The following is a 26,453-nucleotide window of genomic DNA, read 5'->3' on the forward strand; positions in this document are numbered from 1 at the left end:
AGAACCTCCTTCTACCTGCTGGACACACTCCTCCTAATGCACCCCAAGATGCCATTGGCCTTCTTGGCAGCCAGGGCACGCTGCTGGCTCATGGTCAACCTGTCGTCCACCAGCACTCCCAGGTCCTTCTCCGCAGTGCTGCTCTTCAGCAGGTTTGCCCCAAGCCTGTACTGATGCATGGGGTTGTTCCTCCCCAGGTGCAGGACCCTGCATTTGCCTTTGTTGAACCTCATCAGGTTCCTCTCTGCCCCACTCTCCAGCCTGTCCAGGTCACGCTGAATGGCAGCACAGCCTTCTGGTGTATCTACCCCACCTCCCAGTTTGGTGTCATCAGAAACTTGCTGAGGGTACATTCTAACTCTTCATCCAGGTCGTTGATGAAGTTAAAGAAGACTCGGCCCAGTACTGACCGCTGAGGGACACCACTCGTTACCGGCCTCCAACTAGACTCAGCGCCGCTGACAACCCTCTGAGTTCCGCCATTCAGCCAGTTCTCAATCCACCTCACCGACCACTCGTCCAGCCCAGACTTCCTGAGCTTCCCTAGGAGGATGTTATGGGAGACAGTGTCAAAAGCCCTGCTGAAGTCTAGGTAGACAACATCCACGGCTCTCCCTTCATCTACCCAGCCAGTCATGCCGTCATAGAAAGCTACCAGATTGGTCAGGCATGATTTCCCCTTGGTGAATCCATGGTGATTACTCCTGATAACCTTCTTTTCCTCCACTGTCACCTGAACTAACGCCCCCCCTCACCTTGCTGAGGATGATTTTGGGTGCTAGGTACTCGGGGGTGCCGCACAGCGTCCAGGAACGGCCCTTTACTCGCTTGATGAAGCCGAAATCTGTCACCTGAGGTCACAGGGACATCCTGGGGGGGTGGTGGGGACCACCCCAGGGACCATGCTGGGGGTGGTGGGGACCACCCTGAAGTCATAGGGACAACCTGGGGGTGGTGGGGACCATCCCAGGAGCAATGGGGACCTCCTGGAGGTGATGGGGACCACCCTGAGGTCATGGGGACCATCTTGGGAGTGATGGGAACCATCCCAGGAGCAATGAGGACTACCCCGAGGCCATGGGGACCTCCTGGAGGTGATGGGGACCACCCCATGGCCATGGGGACCATCTTGGGAGCGACAGGGACCACCCCAGGGACCATGCTGGGGCCCTGCGGCCACCGTGGGAGGGTGACGGTGGCCTTGGTGCCCACCTTGAAGGAGTACCCGAGGTGGATGAGGAAGGGGAAGGCGACAGCTTCTCGTTCAGTGTGTGCTCGATCTGCTCCAGCTTCACCACCTGCGAGGACATTCCGTCACCCCCAGGGACATCCGATGTCACCCCTCCCTCCCCGGGGACAGTCGGGACACCTCGGGGTACAGCCCATCCCACCAGGCTGGGAACACCGGCGTGTCCCCCCATCAACGCTGGGGACACTGAGCTCTCCCCAGGACGGAGGACACTGAGGTCACGTCCTGTGACTGAGGGTACCGGGGTCCCCCCTGCTTTGGGGACGCTGAAGTGCCCCCAGAACCAGCACCACCAGTGTCCCTGACAACAGCATCCCCCCGTGTTGGGGACATCAAGGTCCCCTCAAGATCAATGATATCAACATGAGTCCCCCCAACTTTGGGGACACCAAAGTCCCCCCAGATCTGGGGACACCAAAGTCCTCCCACCCTGGGCCCATCACAGTCCCCCCAGATTTGATGACACCAATGTCCCCCCATGTTGGGGACACCAAGGTCACCTCAAGGCCCACGACATCAACATGTGTGCCTTCATTCTGGGGACACAGACTTTGTCTCCAGGGTGACACGTGGCCCACGCTGGGATGGGCTCCCTGCCCCTCTCAGTATGGTCTGAACCTCCCAGTACCCGCAGTCTGGGGGGGCAAGTACCCCCCCCTTTCAACCAGGGAAACTGAGGCTGGGAGGAGTTGAGCGCCTGGAGGACCCAGGCGTCTGGAAACAAGCACTCCCGCCCCCAGGTGAGCCCCAACTCGGGTCCACCCCCCTCTAAACAGCCCAGGGGTTGGCGGGGGGACCCCTTTGCCCCCCCCAGTCAGGGCTGACCCTGGGGGCTCCCCGCCGACCCTCCCTTTCGGGGTCCCCCTGTCCCAGGCGGTTCCCGGGGAGGTCTCCCCAGTCACGCCCCCCCCCATCGCGGAGGAGCCCCCCCAGTGATCCCTGTGAGTGTCACCAGTGTAACCCGGAGGGGCTGTTCTCACTGCGGGTCAGGATCATGGCACAGCCCGAACAGCCTCGGTTCTCTGTGAGTACTTGGGGCGGGGCGGGGGCAAGGTAAGGGACTCCTGAATAATCCCCTGAGGCGGCTGGGCCTCGGGAGAGCAGGGGTGCAAACTGCGGAGATAAGGAGGCTGCGGGTAATCTGGAAACCCCCGCTGGTGATAAGCATTTCTTGCAAATGTAACGAATGTGTACGTTAACAATGCATAAATACCTAGTAAGGGTGTCCTTTCGGTGCACGCGTTCGGAGGAGAGATCCCCCGTGTGCCCGGCGCCGCAATAAAGAATCCTTGTTTCATAGTGTGCCGACTCGTGAGTCTGCAGCTCCGGCTTTTCATGGCATCATTTCATTTTTGTGTGCACGTGTGTGCATGGATGCGTGTTGCGTGTGTGTGTGCGCACCTCTGCGTGCGTGTAGCTCACAGTCACAGAGTGCTCTGGGCGGGAAGGGACCTCCAGGGGCCACCCAGCCCAGCCCCCGCAGCGAGCAGGGACATCTTCCCCTGGGTCTGGATGCCCAGAGCCCCATCCAGCCTGGCCTGGAATGGTTCCAGGGACGGGGCATCAACTGCCTCTGCGGGCAGCCTGGGCCGGCGTTTCACCACCCTCGTCCTAAAACGTTTCTTCCTGATACCCAGCCGAAATCTGCCCCCCCTCAGTGGAAAGCCGTTGCTCCTTGTCCTGTCACAGCAAGCCCTGCTGAAAGTATTTTCTGCCTCTTTCCTATAGCCCCTCCAGGCACTGGCAGCTGCTCTCAGGTCTCCCCGCAGCCTTCCCTTCCCCAGGCTGCCCAGCCGCAGCTCTCCCAGCCTTTCCTCCCAGCAGAGGGGTTCCAGCCCTTGCATCATTGCTGGGGCCCCCTCTGGCCCCGCTCCCACAGCTCCAGCTCTGTCCTGTGCTGAGGGCTCCAGAGCTGGACGCAGGGCTCACGGGGGGTCTCAGCAGAGCAGGGCAGAGGGGCAGAAGCCTCCCCTCGCCCTGTGCCCTCGCTGCTGGGGATGCAGCCCAGGGCACAGCTGGCTTTCACACTGCTGAGTCATGTCCAGCTTTTCATCCCGCAGCACCCCCAAGTCCTTCTCGTCAGGGCCGCTCTCCATCCCTGCATCCCCCAGCCTCCTGCTGCGAACAGAGAGGGTCCCGTCTGGGTCACCAGTTGATTCCAAGACCCGGCAGTGACCCAGCAGCACAACGCACACCGCTCAGTGGGTATGCTTTATTGTGGTGCCGGGCACATGGGGATCTCTCCTCCAAACGTGCGCCAAACACCCTTTTCATGCCAGGTTAATTACAATCCCAAGATACAGATTCATTACATTTCCGAGAAATGCTTGGCATATTCATGCTTGTCCCGTGAACCAATTAGCAGATGTTAACGTCTTTTGCTCATGTCTGCTGGTGCCTCCAGGTGGTTGTCAGGGGGCTTCAGATGAAGGCCCGTGCTCTTCGTCGCAGTGTCCGCTGGTTGACCTTTGTGTCTGCGCCAGCTCAGCTCTAAGATCACCTATGCCGCGTCCCTCCAGGTTGCTTTGCTCTCATCTCGTTGCCCTCTTGGTGCCTCTCTATCTCTGGAGCTTGGTGCCTCCGCCCTCCCAAGGCCGAGCTGTCTGGAGTGGAATTATTTAGGCGTCCCTTATCCTACAGCTACCCCAGTTCTCCACTGGGAACCAAGACGTGCTTTGGTTTTACTTCTTTTGTTGCTCCATCAGAGCCTTGCACTTGGGCTTGTTGAGCCTCCTGAGGTTCACACGGGCCCGCCTCTCCAGCTTGTCCAGGTCCCTCTGGATGGCATCCCGTCCTTCTGGTGTGGAACCTGCACCACTCAGCGTGGCGTCGTCTGCAGACTCGGTGAGGGTGCACTCGATCTCGCTAAGTCATTGACGAGAACGTTAAACAGCCCCAGTCCCAGCACGGACCCCTGAGGGACACCGCTTGTTACCAGTGTCCATCTGGACATCGAGCCGTTGACCACTACCCTCTGGCTGTGACCTTCCAACCAGTTCCTTAGCCGCCGAGCAGTCCGCCCATCCAATCCGTGTTTCGCCAAGTTAGAGAGAAGGATGTGGCGAGGGGCTGTGGGATGTGTTTTCGCCACTCGAGGAGTAAGGGAGCTTCACTCTGCTCAGCCAGAGAGGGGAACAGGATGAGGCCACCGCTGCTGCTTTGGTTCTGCTGAGCGCGGTGTGCGTCTGTCTGCACGCGTGTGGCCAGTCGTGTCTGTCTGTGTGTCTGTGCATACGTGTACACGTGTGTGTGGGTGTGCTGGGGTCTCTGTGCGCGGGAGTGCATGCGTATGTGTGCGTGCGTGTCCTGTTTGTCTCTGCACGTGTGTGTGTACGTGTGTGTGTGTGTGTGCGCATGTGCGTGCATGTGTGTGTGCGTGTGCCTGCCGGGAGCCCGTGCTCGGCCTTGCTCCCGCTTGGAGCTGGGCTTGCGGAGCTGGAGCAGGGCTCAGCAGCCCCAAGCAGGGACGCGTTCCGTTCGCAGAGGGTTTACTTCCACAGCCCCTGGGATTTTCTGGCTGACCACGTCCCTTGGAGATGCATGCGTGGTCTTAATTTTTAGGTAGACAGAAAGCATCCCTTTACCGGGCTTGAACCGCCAAGCCAGAACCCCAGAGAAGAAGGTTTGTTCACATCCCCGGACGGTGGGAAGTACCTGCACTGAAGACAATGAGAAGCTAAGGCTCTGACTCAAGTGTTTGTGAGTTTTCTCAAAAACCTGCTGGATGCCAGCGTGTAAAATAGCTCTGCTCTGAGTTACTCCATCAGAGACTGGAGTCTCCTGGGTCACTGGGGGGGAAGGAGCCCCCTTCCACCCTGCAGCTGGGAAGAGGGTCTTCCGACAAGGCCGCTGGGAGCATTTTCATTCTTATTAGATTCAGCCATCTAGACAAACATGCCTTTCCTCCTTGGTTTATACATTCACATACGACAGGAGTTAAAGCATCCCTTTATTGCACGAACGTAAAAGCAGCCACTGCTCACCAAGCAGCAGAACAAAGCTTATGAAGGAGCAAACACCGTTCCAGTATTGTCACCTTCCGTTTGTGCACCGTTTCTGGATTCAGCCTGCGTTTAAAAATAGGACTCGTGACCTAAATGGCAACACATTTCCCTTTCCTAATTGGCTTCCCAAGCCATTATTTCCTCACAGAGATGTGCCCTGCATCTTCCCTGGAATGTGTTTGATCTGAGGCCTCAAGAGGTGAGAAGAAAAGCTGTGTTCAGCCGGGCCAGATGTCCGTACAGGTCAGTGCCCTATCTCTCACGCCAGCCGGGAGCAGGTGCTCAGATGAATGGGAGGAGCGAGGTCGTCTTCAGCATAGTTGATTCTCTCTGTCAACTGTACTACCCAGCTCAGTCAGAGACTGTGTCCTACTGCTACCGCAAGTGCCAGTATGCAGGTTTTGTACCAAACATGGCATTCATGGATTTTCATATTCTCTGTACTCAGCTAAGAAAGAACAAAAGAATGGAAAAAGGTGAGGGAGGGAGGGAGGAGGGGGGAGGATGGGAGAGATGAAGGAGAAGAGGAAGAGACAAATAGAGAGAGAAACCCTAGACGTTGGCAAGCCCTGCTAGTCAGGACGACAAAACAAACCTCGAGACAGGATCATGCAAGTAAATGGCTGAAACTCCAGCTGTAATGCACTTTTGCTAAGCTTTGTTTCTACTAAACCGCCAGCCTTTAAGTTCTCTGCTTGCGTTGCAGTAGAGCAAAGTCCTCATAGCGTTAACAGTAGCCAGCACCCTTTCTACCAGAGCAATGCGCTGCCTTGAATTCCCCACACCCGTCCATTTCCGCTAGCCTCCGCTCCATACACACTCCCTCTTCACCATGGGTGGTCCTGAGATCAGGTGCTGCTTGCGGAGTCATTTAGCAGCCCTTGACGTAGGAACTCAGGTTTTTGCCTTTGCAATGGTTTTTCCAGCCGTACCTGGAAGAGAAATACATGATACCAGCTGAGGGGATAGGCAGTGATTGAATTCGTTCAAAAACCACACTTAGGTGCAGACAGCTGGCTGGGCATGAAAGGTAGGAATCAGAGAAAATTCTGATGAGCTCAGTCTAGGGAGCTGGGGGAAGGGAACCACGGGGAGAGCTCTGGGAGGGGAGGGAAAGTTAGGGTGTTAGGGCAGATGCTGGGAGCCAGGACGCCTTTCAGCTCTAGGAGAAGGACTGTGCTAAACTTTACCAAATACAGCTTCCCACCCACTGGCCCCCCCAGGCCCCAGTCAACAGCAGGATTTTCTTTTGTCCCCAGTGCCCACTGCAAATATCCTTACCAGGGAGTGAGGCCACGAGCCTGTTCAGCAATCTTCTTGGCACACTTAATATCGTCCTCAAGATTATTATTCAGAAGCTCTGTAGAGAAGGGAGAAAAAGTCAGTGTGGAGGAAAGAGGGGCAGAGGGAGAGCAGGGATAGATGGGCAGAAGGAAAGGTGTTCATTCATCAGGAAGGCTAGGAGGGATACCGAGGAGATGGATGAACATGGAGAGAAATGCCCAGAGCAGCTGCTAGGTGGATGTGATGGACAGATCAGGGTGCTTTCATCGAGAGGATGAAGGAAGGCTCGTTGTTCTGTCCCACCACTTACTTGAGCAATTGATACGGCAGCCATTGACGGCTCCACGGGTCTTGCCATCATCACACCAGTACTTGCTGTTGATCTGAAAGATCCCGTAGTCCCTGCTTGGACCATTGTCGTTATACGCTTTGGTGTTGTAATTGCTCTCGTGTTTCACCAGGCAAATCCCTGCAGGGGGAAGAGAGGAACGTCAAGGGATGCTCGGGGTAAATAAGAGGGAAGAGATGAAGAGATTAAGGACGGATGAAGAGCTGGAGATGTAAACCGGTGATACGGTAAGTCTGAGGAATGGATGGAGAAGTGCTTGGAAGGAGAAAGCTCTGGATGGGTATTTGTTGTGTAAGCCATAGAAGGGGGCAAGGAAGGGGATGGGGCAAGGAAGGGGATGAGGCAGAGAGATGGTGAAGTCAAAGGACTGGAGGGACAGAACAGTACTGCTGGAAGGTTGCAAAGAAGCTGAGAGGGACAAGGGTGGTATAGGTGGAGAGGTGCAATGGGAGCTCATTATACTCACAGTCAGCTATGGTCGTGCCCTTGAAGCCCTCTAAGCCATGCTTACGCAGGATCTTCACCAACTCACATCGGCGGATGGTTTTTCCCTCAGTGCCTGGCACAGCCAGGCCGAGGAAGGCCAGAAGAAAGCCGAAGAAGAGCACTGAGTTTCTCATAGTGCAGTCCACAGCAAGGAAGTGCCAAAGCGACTTCAGCTGTCTGTCTGTCAGGGCTGCCTTCAATGCCAGCCTTTTATTCCTGCTCCCAGGAGGAGGACCTACCAGCTAGCCAAGCATGTCTGGGAAGTGTGGAGCGCCTTTATGGTAACGAGCCAATAAGGAAGCAGGCCAAAAGCCAAAGACGTGTCCTGGAGGATGCCAGTGCCTGCTCCACCAGCCCTGCAAGGTTGGGGCTGGGCCTGGGCTTCTGTCTTTCAGATACCTACTAAATTGGTCATGTGCAGCTTTTAAGGGCATTCGCACTCAGGTTCACACACCATTCGCATCTCCGAGGGCAGACACGTGGACACAGCAAAATGTCCAAGTGCCAGAACACACCTCTTTGCAGATGCCTCGAAACTCGAATTTTTACTGAAATCTCATCCTGCGGGCATCGCATTTACTTTCTTTACCAGTCACCAAGATCCTACATCTCAGCCACACATACTGATACCACCACAGCCCTCAAAACTCAGCACCCCAGCCGTACCGATGCTTCCCTGCACCATTGTTAATCAAGTGATTAGCTCAGCTTTCAGATAATTATGCTGAGGCCTGCTGTGGGAACCCATATAATTTGAGGCAGAACAGCACTGTCTCATGACCCTGAAGGATCAGCGCCTCCTGTGCCTCCCTTCTTCGTTCTCAGGAGATAAGCTGTTTGCACACATCCAGCTGCAAAAGATCCTGGAAAACAGCAACCGTGAACTGGCATTCGCAAAGCCGTGAATCCAAAGCTGATTGGCTCTAGTAACTATTGCATTAAATAGAAGGTATTCACTTGAGCAATAAAATGATTCTGATCAAGCACAAGATCGGGGTCCGTGAAGCCATTTGCCACAAATGGTGCCCGAACATGGGTTTTCGAACATGCAGATGTTCGGACATAAAGATATTTGGATATAAAGATATGTAGACATGAAGATATTCAGAGTTGGAGATTATTACCAGTGGTGAACTGCAGCTGGGACCAAGAGAAGAGACATATGCACGCGTGCGCACACATAAGGGGAGACATCACCCTTCGCTGGAATGATTGAGGTGAGCGGCTGCGGATTTATAAGATGGGACAGTCAGCTACAAAGGAGCAAAAGCTCCATCAAGAGATTTTACAGAGAATTTTGAAAGGACAAGGGCCTGCGGTATCAGTTACAAAGTTGGTTAAATTGTTAGTGTGGATAAGAGACTATTGCTCGTGGTACCCTTCCTCAGGTTGATATGATAGCTTGTTGTGGCCTAAGGTGGGGGAGGAATTGCACACAGAACAGGACTTGCAGCTTGAAGTCCCTGAGGAAATCATTATTACTTGGAAAACAGTGTATACAGCTTTATATATTCTACAGCTCGCAGAGACTATCTTACAAGCATCGGCTGCCCCTCCTCCGTTCTTTGCAAAAGCAGGAACAGACTGAGCTGCAGTCTTCTGAAATATTTAGTCCTGCGTACGATGAAACCCCTAACTCCACACAGGGAATGCGGGGAGTAGATCCGCCAGAATCTGACGATCCTTTTGATCCCGGAGAAATAGACACCGAGGATGGAGCTGATTTATACCCACCACTAACTCCGGTGAAGGTTACGGCAACCCCTGCCCCCACAGCAGATGAAATTTTACAGGCACAATGACAAAAATCAATATCGCGTATCTCACTCATTAACCGCCCCCGGATTTGCTCCTAAAGTGCTCCCTTCTGCTTCTACACCCCCCCCCCCCTTTGGCTCCTACACAGCCTCTGACTCGTACGGGACCACTGAATGTTGTCGGACAGTTGAACGTATTGTTAGATAAATGTAGGATTGATGCACTCTGCAAAGGAGATGTTTCTATCCTTCAAGCTATGCCTGTAGTATATAACCCTAACCAAGCCCCAGAGTATGCTTATTTACCATACGAGGCTATTAAGGAAGTTTGGAAATCCATACAAGACTATGGTCTCCAGGCTTCGTCTACTATGAACCTCATACATGCTATAGGAGAATCTTCTGTCATGACCCCTTCTGACTGGCGATCAGTACTTCGCATGGTTCTGTCATCTGCACAATATACTGTCTGGGCATCAGAATATAAGGAACTTGTGATTGTGCAAGTTATGGAGAATATTTCTGCTGGATTAGGTATTGGAGAAAACGAGTTGCTGGGTCAAGAAAATTACGCCATGGGGGGAGCACAAGTGACACTGCCAGTCCGGTATTTCTGCAAGCCAGGGATTTAACTCTCAAGGCCTTGCGAAAGGTGCCAGATCCTGGCCGGCGAGAAACATCTTTTGTATCAATTCGACAGCGATCTCAGGAACCCTACGTTCAGATTTTAGATCAGCTACAAACTGTTATTACGAGGCAAACTGAACAAGAGGAAGCCGCTGAGATCTTGCTATCTCAGCTTGCAACCGCAAAAGTACATCAGGGTCCCTCTGCAGCAGTTGGCGAACCAGACCTGAGATCAGAGCAGGGTGAATTCCAGCCTAAAGCCGCGCAGCCCCTCCGGCACCGCACAGCCCACAGCACCAGCAGCCACCGCACCAGGCGGCTCCGCGAACCTGGCACTGAGGGGCACACGACCCCCTGCGCGCTGCCCCTTCCTGCTGAGCCAGCGGGCTCCTCTCAACCGGCAAATGGCGGCACGGCACGGCGCCCCCCCCTGCCCCACTCCCGGCGCACCCATCCAGCCCGGCGCGACCCAGAAGCGGCATGGCGAGAACCATTTTCCTTACGTCCAAGCCCTTGGTTGGAAAAAGTGTGTACAATTCAACTACTGCCGTAGAACTCCTTGTGGACAAGCAGCTGGCATTAGGTCACCTGGTGCCATCTACCAGCCCACGGAACACCCCTAGATCTGTCATTCCAAAAAAGTCTTGTAAATGGAGATTATTACAGGATCTGCAGGCTATAAATGCAGTGATGACCCCAATGCAGCCACTACAACCTGGTGTCCCTAACCCAGCTGTGATCCCAGAAGATTGGCCTCTTTTTGTTATTGATTGAAAGGACTGGGTTTTTACAATTTTTTTACACCCTGATCATTGTGCTCATTTTGCATTTTCTGTGCCTTCATTTAACAACAGTAAACCCATGCAGCGATACCGCTGGGTCGTTCTGCCACAAGGCACGATGAATAGCCCCATGATTTGCCAGGTAGTCATGGATGCAGCACTAAAAGAAGAGCAGCAATCTTTCAATCAGATCTACTTATATCACTATATGGACAACATCCTGTGCTGCTCACTGCTTTTGCTAAATTAGAATAGTCATTAAAGATCTAGAGGTTACAGATAGCCCCGGAAAAGGTGCAGACAGAGCAGCCCTGGAAGTATCGAGGATGGAAACTTTTGACTTCACAAGTGTTCCCACAACCATTGCGTATTGTTGATCAGGTCACCACTCTTCATGATTTACAGAAATTATTAGGAACAATTAATTGGGTACGACCTCTTTTAGGCATCACAACTGAAGAGTTGTCCCCTCTGTTTACCTTGTTGAAAGGGGACTCAGATTTCCTATCTTCCAGGAGATTGACACCAGAAGCAAAAACTGTCTTGCAGAAAGTTTCTGATAAAATCGCAACTTCCTTTGCCTCCAGAATCAATCTCAAGTTACCCATAGATTTGTATATAATTTATGCTTTTTCCAGCCTTATGCTCTTTTAGGTCAGTGGTGTGTTAACACGCAGGAGTTGAAGACTCTGCAATGGATCTTTTTGTCTCATACGCCCACGAAAACATTCACCACAAAGGTAGACATGATAGTGTCCTTAATAGCACAAGGTCGGAATCGCTGTCAGCAACTGACAGGATGTGATCCTGATGCTATTTACCTGCTGCTGGCTGAAGATGACTTTGTGGTATTAAACAGGGAATCCTTATCGCTGCAAGCCGCTCTAGCTGATTATTTGAATGACATACGTTACACCCTTCCACAACATAAGCTCTTACATTCCCTCTCTCAAATTCCATTGCAGCCAAAAAACCGATGTGTTCCTGTTCCTATTAAAGGACCGCGAACAGTGTTTCTGGACGGATCAGGGAAAACACACAAAGCTGTAGCTGTGTGGAAACAAACAGATTCGTCAGATTGGCAATCATCTATTTTAATCGTTGAAGGATCCACACAAATTGTTGAACTATCAGCGGCCTTGCACGCCTTTGAATTGTTTTCGACTGAACCACTCAATGTTGTCACAGATTCTGCATAAGTTGTGGGTATTGTTCAACGCATTGAAGATGCAATGATAAAAGAGGTCAATAACAAACAACTTTTTTCCTTGCTATTGAAATTAGCTACACTACTTAAAAATCGTGTACATTTATATTTCATAGTGCATATACGGTCACATACTTCTCTACCAGGACCAATAACTGAAGGAAATGCTGTAGCAGACAAATTGACATTGGCAGCAGTACTGCCATGCAGTTTTGAGCAAGCCCGATTATCTCACGGCTTCTTTCATCAGAATGCCTCTTCCTTGCTTAAACAATTTGCTTTGTCTCAAGGGCAAGCCACAGAAATTGTTTGTGCATGCCCTGATTGTCAACGTTACACCTGTATCATCATGTACAGGAGTGAACCCTCGTGGTTTACGAACTAGTCAGTTGTGGCAGAGTGACGTTACACAGTCTGGTCATCAGTTATTTATAACAGCAGCTGACCACCAATTCGGGATGGTCCCCTCATTTGTGGCTCGACCAAAGGTATGGTATAAAGAATTTGGGGAATCACAGTGGACAGGTCCTGTAGAACTAGTAACGTGGGGAAGAGGGTATGCGTGTGTTCTCCTTTCAACAGGCCCTCGATGGTCACCAGCAAAATATGTGAAACCATATCAGGAGCTGAAAGAACACAACACAGAATCCGATGATGACCACGCTCACTCTCAAGGAGCAATCTCTGACGTGGAAGCAGAAGAGATCCACTCTGGATGATCCTACTACACAGGGAAAACTGAAAAAATTACAGCAAACGCAAGTACTCTGATGGCTGCAGTGGTTGCACCACCCACTCCGATTAATACATTCCTTGCATATTTGGCAATTATCTCCCACAACAGCTTTTGTATAACGAAGCAATCGTGGAGGACACGGTATACGTGATTTTAGAACTGAGTTTGCACAAGAGCAAAGGTCAACTAGCAGACACCGTGAGGAAAACTATGAACCTTCATCTGAGGGTTCCTGACAACTGCCCAGAGGTGCCAATAGACATGTGCAAAGGATATTAATATATATGTATTTAAAAAAAAGCGGGGGAAAATGATAAGCACTTCTCAGAAATGTAATGATTATGTATGTTAACATGGCATAAATATCTAGTAGTGGTGTCTTTTCGGTACGCACATTTGGGTGGAACTATCCCCGGTGTGTCCAGTACTGCAGTAAAGAATGCCTGCTTTCTAGAACTCCAAAGTTAAGTTTTAGAGAGTTAATTATTTTGCTGCTTTCCAGTAACAGATTTTGGCACCCCAGATGGGACCCTGCTCCTGAACCTCAACGATCCGAGGGATCGCAGGACCTCCAGCCGGCACCGAGGGATTCTCAGGGAGAACCTCCGATCCCTGGGCCGAGAAGTTCTGAGCAAGGATCATCAATAAGCTAAAGGCATTCTTCTAGTATTATTTCTTGTTGCTTGCCCGTTAGTTGTAGTGAAAGCTTCACAGCATTGGGCTACATCCCTGGGGAGAAGGGAAAGTGCCCTTCCTAAAACAGAATTAAAAAGAGAGAACTCTTCCTGAAACCGAGGCTCGGGAATTTGTCTGTTAAATGTTGAATATTATTGTAAGTCTCTGTCTATTTGTAATATTTGGATTTATGTTGAAAACTTGGTGTGCTTGTGCGTGCGCGGTCGTGACTATGATTGTGTGGTTTTATGTGTTTGTTGTCGTGGTGTTTGTATTTCTGTGTTGTGATGGATTTATTTGGTTTCTGTGATCTAACGGATTTGTCTGGACTAAGTAACTGTCTTTGCGTCTTCTGATTTGGTGAGTTCTGCAGGTATTGATTATTTCTGGTTTTTGACTTTGGATTGTTGTATCTGGATTCTGATTTCTCGGGGCTGCAGAAGCACTTCATGCAGCAGGGAACAGATGGGCTGAAGTTTGCAGATTTATGCTTTTGACTTTAGCTTATGTAGTTAATCAGTTATACCCTTAGATACATTGATATTCGCCTAGGTGATTAATATGAATAGCCAATACTAACTGTGATGGATGTTTATATGTGTGATGAGTATACCTATAACCCAAGTGCAAATTTACTGAGCTTATATCATTGATCCACCATTATTATGACTCCTGACACAGTGGGATGCATTCCCTCTGATTGGCAATAATGATACGTTGTGGTCAGGCAGTGCTTGGGTCTCACCATCCACACAGGAAGAAAATTGGATACAAGTAAATCAATCTACATCCATATGTTAGATACAAGATTTGCCATCAATATGTATTATTCTCAGGCTAATTTGATGTTTCTTTACACCCAGCAGGTCATGGTATGCACTTCACATCTCTATGTCTTCCATTAGCATTTGTGTTCTTATGTCTGTTTTTAATATTGTAGTTTGTGTGGGCCTCTGAGAAAGTGGTAGCAAGCTGAAGGCCGAATTATGTCAGCTCTTATCATCAACAGTGTCTGGCTAAACAAAAAAGGGGGAGATGTGGGAACCCATATAATTTGAGACAGAACAGCACTGTCTCATGACCCGGAAGGATCAGCGCCTCCTGTGCCTCCCTTCTCCGTTCTCAGGAGATAAGCTGTTTGCACACATCCAGCTGCAAAAGATCCTGGAAAACAGCAACCGTGAACTGGCATTCGCAAAGCCGCGAATCCAAAGCTGATTGGCTCTAGTAACTATTGCATTAAATAGAAGGTATTCACTTGAGCAATAAAATGATTCTGATCGAGCACAAGATCGGGGTCCGTGAAGTCATTCGCCACAGCCTGCCTTGGTCTGCAGTGGCCGTGCCACTGTCCAGCCCAGCGTCATGGGGCAAGGGGCATGGAGGGACCATTCGCTCCATATTGGCCTGCTGACCCAGCTGAGTGCTGTCAGTCGTGTCCTACGTTCATCACAGGTTGTTTTGCCTTGTCTGGACCCTTCTGTCCATCAGCTTGGTGACACTTCAAAGACTAAAATGGATATAGGGCAGAAGTGCTTAGGTCATAGTGACACTCTTTCATTTAGGCCTGACTACTGCCTACAAACAATGCATGCCTGACTAACGCCTGTGCCCTGGAAGAGCTGACAGACTGAGAAAAGGGGAATATCCAGCCCAGGAGGGGTTGAAAGCTGGATGACTGCCAAAGAAGCACGAAGGCAACAGAAATCCAGGGCAGCTAGGGAAAAGGTAGAGGTGGCAGGGGGAGATCGCGACCACTGACTCCATTCAGACCCAGAAAGACTGCACCCCGGCAGCTTGCCAGAACGCGTGGTTAAATACAGAAGGAATATGCCTTTGAGAGAAGGAATTTGCCTTTAAGGTAAGGAATATATCTTTAAGATAAGTGCTTATCTTAAGGTAATGAATAATTTCCTTGTTTTCATAGGCGTAGACAGTCCTTGTGGCTTTGCTCAGCGGTGTGCTGGCTTTGTGGAATTATCACCTAGCGCCCACGTCTGCACAAATACGCAGTAAAGACCATACCTCTGCTGCGTGTGTGTGTATTGGCACACCGCACACTGGTAAACGATCCCACTTTTGGGAAAACAAAACCAGCTGGAAACGCTCTTCCCCTCTGTGTTCCAGGGAGTGGGGCAGAGCCCAGGGCTCAGAGGCTTCCCCGCCTGCTCTCTCAGGGTGAGAGGAGCAGCCCGCCTTGCCAGCACCCACCCAGCCTCCACGCAGCTGCAATGGCGGAGGGGTGCCGGGACCATCTGGTGTCACGGAACAAGTTGGAGAAAGCTGTGGAAAGAGAAGCAGGAATCGTGGCTCAGGTCCTGCCACATCAGCCGCTGACGTGCAGAAGGGAAGGCGCCTCTGCCTGTCCCCCTGCTCTGGGAAAACAGCCACAGACTTCTGTCCTCCTCCTTGTAGGGTGACCGATCTGGTAACTGCAGCTGGAATCAGCTTGCTGCTTGCGGGTCTGTGAGTCTGGCACTGTTGTCAGGTAGAAATGCAGTGGGACAGACTGAGCCAACAGGAGGCATGTAGTGTCACTGGGCATGGCACCTCTGCCACTGAGCCAGAGCCTCAACATCCCCCTCGTCAAATCCTCCTGCAACCTCACTTCTTTCTCTCCAGCAGCCACACAGCATCCAAGGGTGCCAACATCTGCCCTGCCACAGGAATTAGGCCCTTAAGTGCCATGCAGCTCTGCAGTCCTCCAGGGTCCATGTCCTCCGGGCACGGGGGGAAGGTGGGTGGCAGGGGGGGCTGGAGCCTGCACTCGCATGCACAAACACACACAGCACGAGTTTAAATTTAGACCCCGGCCTGGCTCCCGGCAGTGGTCACAGCTCCGGAGGCAGCAAAAGGGCCCCTGCAGCTGTCGCTTCTCCACCCGGCATCGGGCAGCCGGCGAGTGCCTCGCGTGCCACCGACCCGGGCTGGGCAGGGCTGCCGGGCGCTGGGCGCACCGTCTCTGCCAGAACAGCGCCTTCGTCCCAGGCCAGCTCCTTCCCAGCTCCCCCGGCCCCCCCGGCCCGAACCGGCAAGCCCGGCCGCCCGGGGCAACGCCTGCAGCCCCTTTGGCTGCATCACAGCATCATCGGGGCGAGACGGAGAACCCGGCTCTGGGCGGTTCCCCACGAAGGTTGCCCCACAAACGGATCAGTGCCCTCTCTCTGCAGGAGGTCACCTTCAGCTGGTGCAAACTGCTCCGCTGAGCCCTGGACCCGGCGATCCTGGGGCTGGGGGGCCAGCGGGGCTGGCTCCGTCTCACTGGCAGGGACTTTGACCCCAGCCTCAGAGCTGCAGGGAATCACGGCCAGTCCAGAACGCGCTCTGGCTGGCTCTTCTGGAGAGGCAGAGGAAACCCTCGGCCGGCAGCGGTCACTCAGCCAGCTCCTGGCTCAGCCTCTGCTCCCCAGTCCTGCTTGCGGGGCGCAGAGGGTGCCTGGGGATGCGGGAACCCAACGAGCCTGGGCCGGGCCGTGTCCTGGCAAGGCCGGCTGGGCTTGGGCAAGCCCAGCTGGATGGACTGGTGTGACCGGTTACGGTGACTCCTGAGCCAGAAGGCAGGGAGGGAGAGAGGCAGCTCAGCGGGGGAAACTGAGGCAGCGGGAAGGGCGGTTCTGGGGGTTTTCTGGGATGAGGCACCAAAGTAATTGCAGCGATCTGATGACTTCCAGTTACGTCCCGCGGCAAACGGTGTCCCTGTCCTGCGGGGACGTCACTGGCACTGACCAGCTGTGCCCCAGCCGAGCCCACGCACCCCAGGGAGCTGCTCCAGCCGCTCGCGGCCTTGCTCAGAGCTTCCTCTCCTTCGCTTTGCAGGGTCATCCCACGGCGGAGGAGACGGCCGCCCCGTGCCGCAGGCTGGGTCGGGGGCCAGGGGGGCCCGATCCCTTCTACCCGCAGCAGGCAGATGGCACGGGGGAGCAACGCCTGCAGCTGCTCCGGCCAGCTCTGCTGCGCTTCGGAGGAGCGGGCCCGCGGCTGTCACGGGCTTCAGTCGGGAACCCGACCCCTCCCGCACCACTCGGCTGCGTTCGGTGCAACTCGGAGCCAAACCGTCCCCGCCGAGGGCTCCGGCCCTGTCCCCACGCGAGGCAGCTCCACGCGTGCGCCCGTTGCTCATTCCGTCCTCGTCTTTTCCCCCGAACCCTCCTTCCCTTGCAGTGGGGCCCGGCGACAGGACAGGACGAGGGGCACCGGGCACAGACAGAGACGCTGCAGCGACCGCGGCCCCGAGCGCCCCGGCCCCGGACCCCCCGCCGCCCCCGCCCTGCCCCAGCCGGCCGGACAGACGGCAGCCGGCCCCCGGCCCGCCCGGGCCCGCCCGGCCCCTGCCCCCGGCCGGCGCCAGCCAGAGCCCGCGACCGCCCCGGGCCCCTCGGCCGGAGCCGGAGTCCCGGCAGCGCCCGCTCCGCGCCCTCGGTGCCCGGGCAGGGAGAGGCAGCCGGGGGCCGGGCCGGGCCGGGCCCAGTCGGGCCGAGCCGAGCCGAAACGAACCGAGCCGAACCGAACCGAGCCGGGCTGAGCCGAGCCGAACCGAACCGAACCGGGCCGGGCCGGGCTGAGTCGAACCGAACCGAACCGGGCAGGGCCGAGCGGCGCTGCCGGCGGCGAGGCGGGGCGTTCGTCCCCAGCCCGGCCCCGCTCCCGCCCCTTGGCCCCGCCGGGAGCCGCTGCGGCGCGGGGCGGACCCGGCCCTGGCGAGCTCCGGCCCCCGGGAGCGGGAGCGGCGCTCGGGGCTGCTCCGGGCCTGGGGGTTCCGCAGGCGCTGCCGGGGAGTTCGGGAGCTCGCGAGGTGCGGGGGGGGGGGTGGAGAGGCGCGCGCGCGGGTGGGAGGGGGGGCCCTGTGGGGAGGGTGGGGCTGGCGTGTGCGGGTGCCGGCAACTGGGGAGACTGGGCGGGCTGCGGGGGTGGCGGCCGTGTGGGGGGTGCGTGTGCGTGTGCCCTTCCCTGTGAGTGTCACCAGTGTAACCCGGAGGGGATGTTCTCGCTGCGGGTCAGGATCATGGCACAGCCCGAACAGCCTCGGTTCTCTGTGAGTACTTGGGGCGGGGCGGGGGCAAGGTAAGGGACTCCTGAATAATCCCCTGAGGCGGCTGGGCCTCGGGAGAGCAGGGGTGCAAACTGCGGAGATAAGGAGGCTGCGGGTAATCTGGAGACCCCGCCGACCACCGAGAGACACCAAACAAACGTGCGCGACGGACGTTACCATATGCTAATGAGTTCTCGGTAAAACTGTGATAAGCATTTCTTGCAAATGTAATGAATGTGTACGTTAACAGAGCATAAATACCTAGTAAGTGTGTCCTTTTGGTGCACGCGTTCGGAGGAGAGATCCCCCGTGTGCCCGGCGCCGCAATAAAGAATCCCTGCTGAACAGTCTGCCGACTCGTGAGTCTGCAGCTCCGGCTTTTCACGGCATCAGTACTGAACTCGCAGATCGGATATCTCGGACACTGGCTCGTTAACAGACCCATCAGGCATCGTAAAACCGGCAGCTGAGTGTGAATGAGTGTGAATGTGAGTTAGCTGGTGAATGAATGAGTGACTGAAAGGCGGTACGGCTGTAAAGTGGGGGTGAGGAAAAAAAAGGGGCAAAAAGTGCCCCCCCAAAAACCAGCCTTGCACCGTGAACGTCTTTTTTCGTCATCAGAATATTAATTGTGACATTTGTGGAACGTGGTCAGAGTGGGATAGAAGGGGACGACAGGTTAAAATTGTTAATATAATCTGTAGAAAGACTAACAAAAGTACAGAATCCGCAAAGTAAAATGGGGGACAGCAAAGCAGTGGTATTTTAAAGAAAAGCCCCTTAGGATGTATCCTAGCACGTTGGAAAGATTGTGTGACTGTGTTGAAGCCTCTGTGTGAAAGACAAATAAGTAGAAAAAAAAAAAAGTGAAATTAAAAAAAAAAAACCAAACCCCACCACGTACGTTTGGTCCGTTCTGCTGATTTCCGGTTTTTGACCTGGGACTGTTGTATTTGAACTCTGATTCATCGGGGCCGTGGTTAATGATTTCTTAAGTATCAGTGCAGGGTCTTCCCGCGGGGGGGGGGGGATTTTGAGAGTCTCTCCCAGGATCTATATGGAAACATTGGGAAAAGCAGGGGGAGACCCCTCACTCGACAACATCTTAATAATGTATGGGGTTTGGTTTGCTTAAAGAAAATTGGCATGATTTAGGAATTGAACTGGGAATTTGGGGATTGGTTTTAAAATACTTACAAGTTGGTAGATATTGTGGGGTTACAAGTTCTCTAGTTATTTGGCACTGATCGATCACTTAGGGACTCTGGTTTTGGGGTATGTATCAAATAGACTGTATATATTGTTTTAAATGAGGTCTATGTGTCTATATATATAAACATGTTAACTGAAGGAGTTTGCCTGTATGTATTGTTGTACTTAGGTGATACAGTTTGCAAACAGAAGGATTTTAAAAGATCGCTTCTGGTTTCTGTGTGTGTGTGTGTGTTTTGTGTTAACTGATCGGTGGAGAAGTTGAGAAGTTATTTTATTGTAACATGAGCTTTGGAGGGAGATGATTCCCTCACAAACAATTAATTGAATTACGATGCACTGTTAGAATTGATACGGTTTTGTAGACTATTAAAAAGAATAGGAGATGAAAAGTTTAACGGGGTATTGAGAAAAAAAAACAAAGGAAACCCTCTCTAGATTTTACCAAGGGTTGTGTCAAGTGATTAGAACAGAAAGGCATCAAGTTACAAGCTGCTGTGCTAGCTGCTGCTCTAAATGAAGGGAAAAAAAAGCAGCAAAGTTCTTAGAAGTTACGCAACAGAAAAACAAAATGAAAAAGAGGGGAAACAAGGTAACTTTTTACAGTATGGACTACTAGTGGAGTGTGAATCAGAATGCAATACTCCTGTGTTACTAGAATGAAAAAAAAAACCCAACAAATAAAACCCAAAACAAAAACAAAAAACCACCACAAAACTGATGGAACTTATCAGATAGTACAGGATTTAAGAGAAGTGAAGGAGATTGTTAAGGACATACACCCTGTGGTAGCAAGTATGGTTTGCGGTATTGGATTTAAAGGATGCATTCTTCTGTCTGCCTTTAGCCAAAGAACGTCTGAATTTATTTGCATTTGAGTGGGAAAATCGTACCACGGGTAGAAAGACCCAGCTTGCCTGGACAGTGTTACCCCCAGGTTTTAAGAATAGCCCAACAATCTTTAGAAATCAACTAGCACGAGAACTTGAAGCATGGAACCCTCCCTGCAGAGATGGAACCCTTTTGCAGTGTGTAGACGATTTATTAATAGCAACTGAAACAAAACCTGACCGTATACAGTGGCCTATCAGTTTGTTGAACTTTTTGGGATTAAATGGGTATCGAGTCTCTGAACAGAAAGCTCAGATGGTGCGGCAACGGGTAACCTACCTTGGCTGCAAGGTGTCTGGACAAAGAGCACCAGGAACAGAACAGAATGAAGCCATCTGCAGGACTCCCCTCCCTCAGACGGTAAAAGGGCTCAGGACCTTTCTGGGACTGACAGGTTGGTGCCGGTTATGGATTTATAATTACGGAATAATAGTGAGACCCTTATGTGAGCTTTTGAAAAACAACCCCACCCGACTGATCTGAGCCAAAGAAGCTCAAAACGCATTTCAGATGCTTAAGAAAGATCTAAGGAAGGCCCCAGCTCTGGGCCTGCCTGGTGTTACTAAACCCTTCTGGTTGTTTTCTTATGAGCTCTGGGGATCCTAGCTCAACGGCTGGGACCCTAGAAAAGAGCTGTGGCCTATTTTTCTAAACAGCTGGATGGAGCAAGCAAAGGATGGCCAAGATGCCTGCGAGCTGTGGTGGCGGTGGTCTTGAATATTCAGGAAGCCCGAAAATTCACCTTGGGCCAAAAGATGACAGTACTGAACTCCCACAGAGTATCAGCTGTACTGCAACAAAAAGGGAACTACTGGCTTTCCCCATCCCAATTTCTACGATACCAGGCCATTCTAATTGAATCATACAATATTAATATTGTAGTAACTAATATTACAAACCCGGCTTCTTTTCTCAGCGGGTCAATCTCTGAACCATCGGCACATGATTGCTTAGAAACCATAGAGACTGTGTACTTCAGCAGGCCAGGTTTGAAAGAGGAACCCCTGGAAGATGCACAGGACTCCTGGTTCACGGATGGAAGCAGCATTGTCGGACAAGGTATTTGAAAGGCCAGGTATGCGATGACAACAACAGACGAAGTAGTTAAGTCTCAGTCACCGCCTGCTGGAACATCAGCTCAAAAGACTGAAATTATTGCCCTAACTAGGACTTTGGAGTTAACAAAAGGAAAAAAGGTAAAAATAGGGACTGACTCCAAATATGCCTTTGGAGTTATCCATGTTCATGGGACAATTTGGAAGGAGCAAGGACTGCTAACTGCACAAGGGAAGCAGATTAAATATGCTGAGGAAATCCTTTGCCTGTTAGAAGCTGTTCAACCACCAACAAGAGTTGCCATCATGCACTGCCGAGGACACCTGAAGGGTGACACTGACCAGGAAAGAGGTAACAGGTTGGCTGACTCTGAAGCTAATCAGGCAGCAGAGAGAATGCAAGAGATTTTAGCCTTAATTCCAGATAACAGAAATAGAAACCTGAGTGACCAAGAAAATGTTGAGTATTCTAAAGCTGATGAAGAATTAATAGAGGGATTAGGAGAACAAATTCCATCCCAGGGATGGGACTATTGAAGTGATGGCAGAATCATAATCCCTGCTAAACAGATATGGGGGGTGGGTAAAGAAGAACACAATAGGACATACTTGGGAGCAGACTCCCTGTATAAATTTTTAAATCAGAAATTAATAGGGAAAAATTTGTGTACTACAGTGTGACAAGTAACCCAACAACGCGAAACATGTTTAAAAATAACCTCAATACAGGTAACCAGGTACAATTAGGAAGTATTGGGAAGGGAAGTGTACCGGGAGAACACTGGCAAACTGATTTCTCTGAACTTCCAAGAAAAGCAGGGTACAGGTACTTATCAGTACTTGCAGATACCTTTTCAGGTTGGGCAGAAGCATTCCTTTGTAGAACAAATAAAGCAAGGGAAGTAACGAAGGTATTATTAAATGAAATAATACCTCGTTTTGAGGTACCAGCAATTATCTTCTCAGATAGGGGGACACATTTTGTGCAGAAATCATGCAACAGGTCAGCAAACTATTAGGAATCGATTGGCAGTTACATATGCCCTGCAGACCACAAGCCAGTGGGCAAGTAGAAAAGATGAACCACATGATAAAACAACAGCTAGCAAAAATATGCCAAGAAGCAAACCTATATTGGTACCAAGCCTTGCCTATTGCACTACTCCGGATATGTGTAAAACCTAGGACCAAAGAAAATCTGAGCCCTTTTGAGATACTGTATGGGAGACAATAGCAGGCTAAATATCAGGGGGAAGATTTGAACCAGCTGGGAAATCAGCATCTACAGAATTATGTTATATCCTTAGGAAAACTATTAGAAAAAATTAGTCAAAATGTTTTGGGTACCAGGGCTAAGGGGTTAGATCACTCGATCCATCCATTTAGCCCTGGAGATTGTGTTTATGTTAAGAGAATTTTTCAGGTGACCCACTGAGAGAGAAGTGGAATGGACCTTACCAGGTATTGCTGACCACTTTTACTGCAATCAAGAATCGGGAACAACCGGCCTGGATCCATTATTCCCGAGTGAAGAAGACTCCTAAACAAGGATGGATGGTCGAAAAGGCTGGCAGTTTGAAACTACTGATTGTGGCGGTAACTTTGTTAAACTTAGGCTATTAGTGAACACTTGGAGTGAGAACTTCTATTACAATGCAATTCAGATGATAGCGAATGCCACAGGAGCTAAGGATTGTTGGATTTGTACTGCCTTACCAAAAGGTGACATGAGACTCCCTTTATACGGGGTAGGGTCTACTCATTGGAACTGTGACAATAATACTTGGCCCGAGTTTTGGAGGAGACATGATGGAGGATACTGCGATCACGACAACTCGACCTACATGACGTGCGGAATCAAACTTCACAACTCAGAGAGTTATAAAGCAGGTATGTTTATTGCGGCGCCGGGTGCAAGGGGGATCGCTCCTCCTAACTTGCAGACCGAGTCACGAAGCATGCACCTATTTATTACAAAGCTTATCTAAGTAGGCTGGACTATTGTAATTATTTCTAGGAATTCATTATCATACTCCACCCCCCTTTAGCACTTGCGCAGTGTCGTCTGGTGGTCGTCTGTGGGGGTCTTCTGGATGAAGGCTCGTAGTCTTCCTCGCTGTGTGCTTTCACCTTTGGCTCAAAAATTCCTGAGTTGTCTGTGTTGGCTGAGTCCCAAACCATAGAAGCAGTTTCAGCTGGAGAGTTGCTTCTTACAGACAACAAAGTTCTGGTTATCAGTCCTTGTTTCTCTTCGTCTGTCTCGCAAGCAGCCCTTGTTAGCTACATTTGAGCCACAACAGTCCTTGTTAGCAAGATTACAAAGAACAGAACTAAACTGAATAACAGTGTTTAACTCTTACTTTAACATAGATGCAAAATTATATAACAAAATTAAACTAAAGCTATAGCAAAATCGAACTAATTGTCAATTCCCCACATCATACATAACAGGGCCAAGATTTGACCTACAGATGTTAGATAAGAACACCCAGATATTGGATTCAGTTGAGACACACAGTGATTGGAAAAGGAACAAGATTAGGCACCAAATAGAAACCGGAAAATACTTTTCCCGGACCCTTGGCGTGAAAGACTGAAGAAATTTGAAAATAATACCTACAATATAGACTAGTGAGGATTCATAGCTCTCTAGCTACAAATCCTCAAAAGAAAAGGAGGGATTGATAACTGTGAATGTAACCAATGTAACACGTAGGGGATGTTCTCACTTCAGGTGGTCAGAATCATGGCACAACCCAAACAAGCCTTGGTTCTTTGTGAGTAATTGGGACGGGGCGGGTGCAAGATAAGGGATTCCTGAATAATATTCTGAGGCAGCTGGGCCTCGGGAGAACAGGTATACCAACTGCAGAGATAAGGAGGCTGCAGGATAATCTGAAGACCCCGCCACCAGCGAGAGACGCCAAACAAAGGTGCGCGACGGACACTACCATATGCTAATGAGTTCTCGGTAAAACTGCGATAAGCATTTCTTGCAAATGTAACGAATGTGTACGTTAACAATGCATAAATACCTAGTAAGGGTGTCCTTTCGGTGCACGTGTTCGGAGGAGAGATCCCCCGTGTGCCCGGCGCCGCAATAAAGAATCCCTGTTTCATAGTGTGCCGACTCGTGAGTCTGCAGCTCCGGCTTTTCACGGCATCATTTCGTTTGTGTGTGCGCATGTGTGCATGGATGCGTGTTGCGTGTGTGTGTGCGCACCTCTGCGTGCGTGTAGCTCACAGTCACAGAGTGCTCTGGGCGGGAAGGGACCTCCAGGGGCCACCCAGCCCAGCCCCCGCAGCGAACAGGGACATCTTCCCCTGGGTCGGGATGCCCAGAGCCCCGTCCAGCCTGGCCTGGAATGGTTCCAGGGACGGGGCATCGACTGCCTCTGCGGGCAGCCTGGGCCGGGGTTTCACCACCCTCGTCCTAAAACGTTTCTTCCTGATACCCAGCCGAAATCTGCCCCCCCTCAGTGGAAAGCCGTTGCTCCTTGTCCTGTCACAGCAAGCCCTGCTGAAAGTATTTTCTGCCTCTTTCCTACAGCCCCTCCAGGCCCTGGCAGCTGCTCTCAGGTCTCCCCACAGCCTTCCCTTCCCCAGGCTGCCCAGCCCCAGCTCTCCCAGCCTTTCCTCCCAGCAGAGGGGTTCCAGCCCTTGCATCATTGCTGGGGCCTCCTCTGGCCCCGCTCCCACAGCTCCAGCTCTGTCCTGTGCTGAGGGCTCCAGAGCTGGACGCAGGGCTCCCGGGGGGGTCTGAGCAGAGCAGGGCAGAGGGGCAGAATGCCCCTCCTCGCCCTGTGCCCTCGCTGCTGGGGATGTAGCCCAGGGCACGTCTGGCTTTCACACTGCTGAGTCATGTCCAGCTTTTCATCCCCCAGCACCCCCAAGTCCTTCTCAGCAGGGCCGCTCTCCATCTCTGCATCCCCTAGCCTGCTGCCCCGACCCAGATGCAGGACCTTGCGGTGAAAAAATAAAGGTTGCGGCGAAGCAATTGATGGGACTTTTTCTGCTCTCCAATCCAGTTTCCTTTATTCTAAAACCAAGTAAGCAAGTGAGCAAGCAAGCGAGAGGAGAGAGAGAGAGCAGCGGCAGCCTGGTATACTCTCCCCGCGTAATCACGTTACAGCTCGTGGGAGTCCCTAACCTTCGATCGATCCCAGTATCAGTAAAAGAACACTTTTACTGATGGACGGGCCTTGTCCGTTCCCGCAGTGATCCAGATCAGGCAAGGAGAAAAGCTCCCGAAGTGGTCCCGTTCTGACTGGGGCCCACAGCCGCACAGAGAGGGTCACGTCTGGGTCGCTGATTGAATCCAAGACCCAGCAGTGACCCAGCAGCACAACGCACACCGCTCAGCGGGTATGCTTTATTGCGGTGCTGGGCACATGGGGATCTCTCCTCCAAACATGCGCCAAACACCCTTTTCATGCCAAGTTAATTACAATCCCAAGATACAGATACATTACATTTCCGAGAAATGCTTGGCATATTCATGCTTGTCCCGTGAACCAATTAGCAGATGTTAACGTCTCTTTATCTCTGGAGCTTGGTGCCTCCGCTCTCCCAAGGCCGAGCTGTCTGGAGTGGAATTATTTAGGCATCCCTTATCCTACAGTTACCCCAGTTCTCCACTGGGAACCAAGACGTGCTTTGGTTTTACTTCTTTTGTTGCTCCATCAGGGCCTTGCACTCGGGCTTGTTGAGCCTCCTGAGGTTCGCACGGGCCCGCCTCTCCAGCTTGTCCAGGTCCCTCTGGATGGCATCCTGTCCTTCTGGTGTGGAACCTGCATCACTCAGCGTGGCGTCGTCTGCAGACTCGGTGAGGGTGCACTCGATCTCGCTAAGTCATTGACGAGAACGTTAAACAGCCCCGGTCCCAGCACGGACCCCTGAGGGACACCGCTTGTTACCAGTGTCCATCTGGACATCGAGCCGTTGACCGCTACCCTCTGGCTGTGACCTTCCAACCAGTTCCTTAGCCACCGAGCAGTCCGCCCATTCAATCCGTGTTTCGCCAAGTTAGAGAGAAGGATGTGGCGAGGGGCTGTGGGATGTGTTTTCGCCACTCGAGGAGTAAGGGAGCTTCACTCTGCTCAGCCAGAGA

The 26,453-nt window shown here is 51.9% G+C and overlaps 2 protein-coding genes across 9 annotated transcripts in view; one reads left to right on the plus strand and one right to left on the minus strand.

Annotated features, from left to right (window-relative positions):
• Nucleotides 1–14,439, plus strand: part of LOC142364099 (bromodomain-containing protein 4-like) — a 32,201-nt gene extending 17,762 nt beyond the window's left edge. For 5 of the 8 annotated variants that reach the window (XR_012766178.1, XR_012766179.1, XR_012766180.1 and 2 more), the window contains one exon: nt 371–2,549. Coding sequence is in view for 2 of the 8 variants with exons in the window: in XM_075442685.1 (XP_075298800.1) it covers nt 371–409 (39 nt within the window). In the remaining 6 variants the exon portion in view is untranslated. Of the gene's footprint in view, nt 1–370; nt 2,550–4,011; nt 4,805–12,989 lie in introns of those variants that run through there. The other 3 variants (XR_012766175.1, XR_012766177.1, XR_012766176.1) reach the window with 3 other exon arrangements.
• Nucleotides 6,125–10,238, minus strand: LOC142364179 (lysozyme C-like). The gene is made up of 6 exons (XM_075443301.1): nt 10,207–10,238; nt 8,497–8,512; nt 7,353–7,614; nt 6,848–7,006; nt 6,535–6,613; nt 6,125–6,185 (listed from the first exon to the last, which is right to left on the minus strand). Exons 1-6 carry the CDS (start codon nt 10,236–10,238, stop codon nt 6,125–6,127), a joined length of 609 nt encoding a protein of 202 aa, XP_075299416.1.
• Nucleotides 14,440–26,453: the final 12,014 nt, after the last annotated feature.

The sequence above is a fragment of the Opisthocomus hoazin genome, chromosome 25 (genome assembly GCF_030867145.1).
Source record: "Opisthocomus hoazin isolate bOpiHoa1 chromosome 25, bOpiHoa1.hap1, whole genome shotgun sequence".
Lineage (NCBI taxonomy): Eukaryota > Metazoa > Chordata > Aves > Opisthocomiformes > Opisthocomidae > Opisthocomus > Opisthocomus hoazin.